The following is a 7,761-nucleotide window of genomic DNA, read 5'->3' as shown; positions in this document are numbered from 1 at the left end:
TTTTTTTTTTTTTTTGTGAGGCAGTTGAGGTTAAGTGAATTGCCCAGAGTCACACAGCTAATAAGTGTCAAGTGTCTGAGGTCACATTTGAACTCAGGTCCTCCTGACTCCAGGGCCAGAGCTCAATCCACTGCACCACCTAGCTGCTCCTGTTTATTTTTAATTGTGTACTGTTGTCCTAAAGCTTCATCCGTTCTATTCAATCACATTTTTTGGAACATAGCCAATATAGAAATTTGTCTTGTTTTCTTATACATGTGTGTAATAGGTTTTTTTTATGTTATCATTGGGGTGGGGTCTGGGGGATGTTGAGGTAGGAGGGAGAGAGAGAAGGCATCTTGACTGATAAAATCAAAATATATATTAAAAAAAAAATTGAGAACTCTGATCCATGTATTGACCAATCACCATTCCTGAGGACTCGTATTGAAACATACTGCCCACCTCCTGACAGAGAAGTGATGGACTCAGAGGACAGATTGATATGTAGTTTTTTTTTTTGGGCATGGACAATGAGAAATTTTGTTCTGTTTGACTCTACGTGCTTTTAACAGATTTTGTTCTTCAAGTGGGGGTGGGAAGGAAGTGGGAGGAAGAGAAGGCTGATCTTTTTCTGAAAATAAAATTTAATTAAAAAAATTAAATATGCTTACCATTTAAAGTTTTTTTTTTTACTACTACCTATAATATACTATCTGTGTGTGTGTGTGTGTGTGTGTGTGTGTGTGTGTGGTTTTCTTGTTTTGGGTATGTATATGTGTGTATATGAAATTGTCTTCAAATATTGTAATAAATACCCTGAAATATCAAGGCATTTATTCATTGGTTGATTTGTATCACGTGTATAATTTATTCAGAAATATCATGTACAAGCTTTTACTAAATATATGTATGTTCTTAGATTGATACCTTTAAGGTTTTTTCCTTTGGTAGTAGATTGTTAAATCTATAAAATTCACAAAGAGCTTTATCTTAATTTCACTATAAACTATTTCAAGAAGATAATGTTTTCATTAAGAAAGTAGTAAACAACATGGCATACGGTTTTAAAATTAAGATAAGCTTTGTCTTTGGTTCATGGGATCTATGTTTGTGGGCTGGATTGCAATATGAAGGGGACATCTCAGAAGTTTGTATGGATTGTGTCTCCACACAAGTGGTTGTGCTGGAGACTGCCAAAGAAACAGAGTCTCTGAAGAGATTTTACGAATTGTAATCTAATAGCGAGTTAATTTTTTTCTGACAATCTAGGATCTTCACGCTGTATAGCAAGTCACTTCCACTTGATCTGGCCTGTCGAGTTTGGGACGTCTTTTGTAGAGATGGAGAAGAATTTTTATTTAGAACAGGATTAGGAATCCTTCGATTATATGAAGATATACTTCTACAAATGGACTTTATTCATATAGCACAGTTTTTAACCAAACTGCCAGAGGACATCACATCAGAAAAGCTTTTCAGCTGTATAGCAGCTATTCAGATGCAGAATAGCACCAAAAAATGGACACAGGTAAATTCTTTCTTTCCCAACTCTAATAAAGATATTAAATCAGTCCTTTTATGTCAGACCAATGAGAGTTAAAAATTTTCCAAATATCAGTGCTGAAAAAGTTTGCAGTCATTTTTATGTATGTGAGAATAGCTTAGTTTATGGTCTTCTGTAAATGCAGTGGAATGAAATAAGCATTCTTTTACCCTTGCAATCCTAAAACTTTTTTTCTACAACATTTTATGAATACAAGCAAATTGTAACTCACAACATTTCTGTAGTTATGAGGGGACTAACTCTTGTTATTTCTATGACATTTCATATAAAACACAAAAATACACATCCATAGTGTATTTTTAAAGAATACCTTGTGTATTCTATATACCACAGGGGCTAGAAAAAGATAACAAACAATCCCGTAAAACAATTTAAGAGCATATAATCTAGTTAGGGAGAAACTCTATACACAGAACATTAAATAGTAAAAGATAACAGTGGAAGGGATACAACAGTAAAAATATGCTGTAGTATTAATTGCCAAATATGTAGGACCTTGAAAGATTTCTGATTTCATTTGTGTGTCTGTTCCTTCCAGTGCATATCAGGACACTTTCATGAGTTTCCATTCTTTTCATCTCCTGGAGACCAGCCTTCTGGTGATGTGGCTCTTCACACTTACTTTATGGTCCTTGTATTATGAAGATAGTTGGTTGGGCTTCATGCTTGAGACCTTTCTGGTTTGATAAGATGTAATAGAGGTTGTGTTCTGCTAATTATACAACCTTTGAGAAGCCAGAATTACTTCTATATTGATCTGAGTAAAAAGAATATCACAGAATTTCAATTAAAAGTGGCCTTGACTCTAGGCATTTTCTCTGGCTCATCCTTATGCTGAGAAAGCTTTCCTTTTTCATCACTGCCTCCTGGCTTCCTTGACTTCTTTCAAGTCCCAACTAAAATTTCACCTTCTCTTGTGAGCCTTTGACAATCCCTCTTAATTCCAGTGCTTTCCCTCTGTTGATTATTTCCTATTTATCCTGTATATGACTTGTTTGCATCTATTTGTTTGCTTGCTGTATCTCTCATTAGATTGGTTGCCTCTCAAGGACAGGAACTGTCTTTTGTCCTCTTTTTTTTTTTTATCCCCAGCGCTTAGCACAGTGCCTGGAACATAGTAGGCTCTAAGTCAATGCTTATTGACTGACTGACTCATTGGATGTCTAATCATTAGATGTCTAATGTTTAGTGATTGGGTGCGGCATATTGACTGAGTCCAAGTTTCATAGAACGAATCCTTTTATTAAGGGGATTTGTTCTGTGAAGTTTGGATTCAGTCAAAGAGCCGCACTTGAGGACTTAGAAGACCACATGTGGCCTCGAGGCTGCAGGTTCCTTACCTCTGCCTCTAATCCAACCAGTGTCCAAACAGAAATCCCCTCTATACCATATTCTTAACAACTGATCGTTCAGTTTTTGCTGGTGTACGTCAACTATCTCTTAAGGCAGCCTATTCCATTTTTAGATCACTTTGATTGTTAGCAAGTTTTTCCTTGCATCAAGTCCAAATTTGCCTCTTTAAAATTTCTATCTATTATTTCTACTTCTGTTCTCAAGGGATAAACAGAATAAGCATACTACCTTTTCCATGTGACTGCTCTTCAAATGCTGACAACTGTGCCTCCTAATCTTTTCTCAGCTAAACATCCCCAGTTCTGTTGACTAGTATTCATAAGACATAAAATTGAGACCTTTCCCTGAACCATCTCTAGCTTAACAATATCCTTCCTAAGTTGTGTTGTCCAGAACTGAAAATAATACTCCAGATATATGCTGACCAGAGCAGACTTCCTTTTTCTGTATGTTATACCGCTCTTCATATATCCAAAAAATTGCATTTGGTTTTTTTTTTGACTGCCCATCACATTGCTGACTCATATTAAGCTTGCAGTTCACTAAAATTGCCAGACTGTTTTTCAGACAAACTGTTCTGTAACCATACCCTCCTCATTTTGTAATTTTGAAGTTAATTTTTTGAGCATTTATCCCTCTTAAATTTTATTTTATTAAGTTTGACCCACTATTTTAGCCTGTCAGAATCTTTCTGAACCATTATGCTGACACCTTGTTAGCTATCTTCCCCATTTTTTATGTCACTTGCAATTTGATAAATATGCCTTCTGTGACTTTTAATAATGCAGATAGAAGTGCTGAAGTAGTGATAGATAAGGAGAGGTGAAGAGGTGCGGTGAGTGTGGTGGCTGGATGTGAAAGAGCGTGGATGGGAAAAGTGTTGTGGAGGTTGGCTTGATGAGACTTGGCCCCTGAAAGAGAGGCCAAGAAGGCAGAGGCTGTGAAACCCGGAGTCCAGTTGAACTGGGAGCTGATGAGATTCGTTGAGAGGGCACAGAGTGCTTAACTCCTGCTTCTCACTACTGCCATATTCGGTCATTTGCCAAGTCATGTCATTTCTACCCCCATAGCATCTCTCACCTATGCCCCTCTGCTCCTCTGACACTGCCCCCATCATGTTACAGACTGCCATCGATACATGCCCAGACTATTACAACACCCTGCTTGTTGGTCACCCTGCTTCAGATCTCTTCCTGCTCTGCTGCATCCTCCACTCAGCTGTCAAGTTGATTTTCCTAAAGCACAGGTTTGACTATGTTACTTCCCAATTCATTCTACTCCAATGGTTCTCTGTTACTTTCAAGTTCAAATACAAAATCCTTTCTTTGGCATTCAAAGCCCTCCATAATCTCCTAGCTCTCACCCCACCAATCTTCTTACACTGTATATTCCCCTGCGCTCTAATTCTGTGCTCTGTATTCCAGTGACACTGGTCTCTTCATTGTTTATTGAACACAATACTCCAGCTCCAAACTTTCACTGTTTTTTTTTCTCTCTTATTTTAGGCAGTTGGAATTAAGTGACTTGCTCAGGGTCACACAGCTAGTAAGTGTCAAGTATTTGGTCTGAGGTCGAATTTGAACTCCGGTCCTCCTGACTTCAAGGCCAGTGCTCCATCCACTGTGCCACCTAGCTGCCCCCCAAAACTTTCACTGTTTTCACTAGTTATTCCCCAGGCCTCAAACTTTTCCTCCTCATCTCCAACTCCTGGCTTCCCTGGTTTCTGTCAAGTTTCAGCCAAAGTCCCACTTTCTACAAAAAGCCTCTCCTGATCCCCTTTATTGCTAATGCCTTTCCTCTGTTAAATATCTCCAGTTATCTTGTCTATATCTTGTTTGTACATAATTGTTTGAATGTTTTCTCCCTTATCAAACTGTGAGCTCCTTGAGAGCAGATACTGTCTGTTGCCTTTCTTTGTATCCCTAGTACTTAGTTAACACAGTGCCTGGCAGTAATTGGGTGCTAAATAAATGCTAGTTGAGTGACTACAGAAAGGGAAGAGAAGAAGGCTCAGAACACAGTTTTGGGGAGATCCATGGTTAAGGGATAAGATATGGATGATTATCCAGCAAAGAAGACTGACGAACAGTCAGAGAAGTAGGAGAAAAATCAGGAGAGAACAATGTTAACAAAGACCCTGGGAGAAGAAAAATAGGTAGGAAGAGTGAATGGTTAACTGTATCAAATGTTGCCGAGATGAGGTTGGAGAAGAAACCATTGAGTTTTGCAGTTGAGAGATTATTGGTAGCCTCACATTTGAGTGTTAAGGTTGAAATCTAGATTTTGAGCGATTGAGAAGTGAGCAGAGAGGAAATGGAGGCAACAGGTACAGGTGTGAAAGGAAGAGGAATTCAGGACAGTGGCCTGAAGGAATGACAGGGTCAAGTAAAAGTGTTGTTGTTTTCCATTAAAGGGTGGGGAGACCCTGGCATGTTTTTAGACAACAGAGAAGAAACCAATATATAGGGATAGATTGAAAATTATGGAGAGGGCAGTATCATTAAAATGGAACGAGTTACTGAGGGAGGAGGAGATGTGGTCCAGGGACCAAATAGAAGGCATTCTCAGGAAGAAATGATGTTATCTATCATCATCTGGTCATGCATTTAGTCAATTCCTGGCACATAGTAGGTGCTTAATAAATACTATCTTTTTGTGCTTACTGCTTCCTTTCTTAAATGATTCTTTACATATATTATAGAATTTTTCTTGGAATTGAAATTTGGTTTAATTTGCAGGCTGCATCCTTTTCATTTTTTTTTGAAAATCAGAAGACTCATGATCTTCAGTTCTGTAATAGATCTTACATATTCTTTGATCTCCCAGAGATTATTGATAGTGGCTCAACAATTATATTTGCCTTTTTTTTCCTTAGTTTGTAGATATAGTTCATTTGGACTGGATGACTTAACTTCCTCAACAGAGGCTAAGTGCCTCTTTTCTTACTATTGTTTTATTTATTTTGGGTATTAGATTCCTTTTTGCCATATTTGTTTTTCCTTTTCCAGTCTAAAAAACCTTCTTGGTAGAGAAAAAAAAAAGTTGAGGTAACTAGGTAGAGCAGTGGATAGAGCACCGGGTTTGGAATCAGGAAAACCTGAATTCAAATCCAGCCTCAGATACTTATTAGCTGTGCGACCCTGAGCAAGTCACTTAACCCAGTTTGCCTCAGTTTCCTTATTTGTCAAATGAATTGGAGAAGGAAATGGCAACTCACTCCAGTATCTTTGCCAAGAAAATCCCAAATGGAGACACAAAGAGTCAGACAGGACTGAATAAAAAAAGAGAAAAAAAGCAGCAGCAGCAGTTGTCATTGTCTTGTTCACCCTGAATAGCAGTCCTATCCCTTCCTTCAAACTTCTTTCTCCAGCATGGCTAAAAACAAAGCATTCTTTGGGCTGTCCTTAGCTTTCCTGACAGCCATGTTGCATACTGAGCTCTAACAATCTTGATACTGTTCTTAGAGGAACATCTCATGAGTATAAACTCATAATTTCTTCCTTTAAAAGGAACCAAGGAAAATTTCTGTTCTAAATCTGATTGTCATATACAATTCATGGGGTAGAAATCGAGGGAACTTTCTGGGATTTATTTTCTGTTACCTGTCCTTGCTTCTACCTTTGTATATTTCTTTTAAAAATCTACATTGGTTGATGAGTTTCCTTTTTATCAGTATTGTTCTCTGTGAAAAACTTCTCTATTTCCTCTACATTATAATTATTTCTGTTTGTGTCTTCAGAATTTCATTTTTGAGAGATTTCTCTCTGTCCTGTGTTGACTTTCCTTATAGAATGATAGTGCTTGAGATTTTGTCTGCCCTTCCTCTGATCCATTCTGCTCTCCTAAAATTGAGGGTATATGTTATATTAAGCCATACTTCTGCCACCTCTGTTATAAGCACTAAGATGTAGTAGTTACTTCCTTCCTCTCCCTACAAGATTCCCCTCATTTCCACTTCATGAACTGTTTGTGACAATCAGATCCAAATTTAGAACTTCTCCTTGGTTCCTCTATACTTCAAAGGAGAAATTATTATTAAGGTAAGTTGAGAAATTAGGGACACTGCTTCTGTCACAGAGCTTCAGCAGACTTCTGTCCCCTTTCACAACTATATCTAATTCACTAGATTAGGCTCTGATGACAATGTTATTCTGTTTCTACCTTTATTATCTTTACCCCGATACTCAGTGTCCACTATACATTTCTCCTTCAAAATGACTGATACTGGGGCAGCTAGGTGGCAGAGTGTATTGATAGAGCACCGGCCCTGAAGTCAGGAGGACCTGAGTTCAAATCCAGCCTCAGACCAAACACTTGACATGTACTAGCTGTGTGACCTTGGGCAAGTGACTTAACCCCGATTGCCTCACAAAAACAACAAAAAAAAACCAAAACAAAACAAAAAAACCCCCCAAAAACCAAAATGACTGATACTTATCTGACGCTTTGAAATTTGCATGATTTCTTTTATGTAGACCTATTCTCATACAAGCCTGTTATGAGTTATTATTTTTCCCATAATGATGAGGAAAATGAGACTTGGCATGGTTAATGTCAAATGCAAGATTCTTGACTTAACTTTCTTATTATCATCTAGCACTTTAGCAGAGGAAATGTGTAGTAAATAGAGACTTTGTAGACACCTTGGATATTGCTATGAATTCATATGTTACAGTTTCATCAGCAATCTATAGAAAAGGAATCTAGGAGCTTCAGAGGAGGAATAATTCATGTTTGTATAGCACACTAAGGTTTACCAAATGCTTTCCTCATAGTGATCCTCAGAGGTAGACTAGTCTCTAGTATTCTCTCCATTTTACACATGAGGAAACTGAGATTAAGACAGGTTAAGTGATTTGAAC

General features: G+C 37.8%; 1 protein-coding gene across 2 annotated transcripts in view; it reads left to right on the top strand.

The window, feature by feature from the left end:
- Positions 1–7,761, top strand: part of LOC114034139 (TBC1 domain family member 12-like) — a 128,875-nt gene that overhangs the window by 118,770 nt on the left and 2,344 nt on the right. For both annotated transcript variants that reach the window (XM_027849742.1, XM_027849741.1), the window contains exon 12: positions 1,252–1,510. In XM_027849742.1, coding sequence (XP_027705543.1) covers positions 1,252–1,510 — 259 coding nt within the window. The remainder of the gene's footprint in view (positions 1–1,251; positions 1,511–7,761) is intronic.

This window comes from Vombatus ursinus, unplaced genomic scaffold (genome assembly GCF_900497805.2).
Source record: "Vombatus ursinus unplaced genomic scaffold, bare-nosed wombat genome assembly UNPS02008216.1, whole genome shotgun sequence".
NCBI lineage: Eukaryota > Metazoa > Chordata > Mammalia > Diprotodontia > Vombatidae > Vombatus > Vombatus ursinus.
Note: the sequence above shows the minus strand (reverse complement) of the source record. Positions and strands in the feature narration are given on the sequence as shown.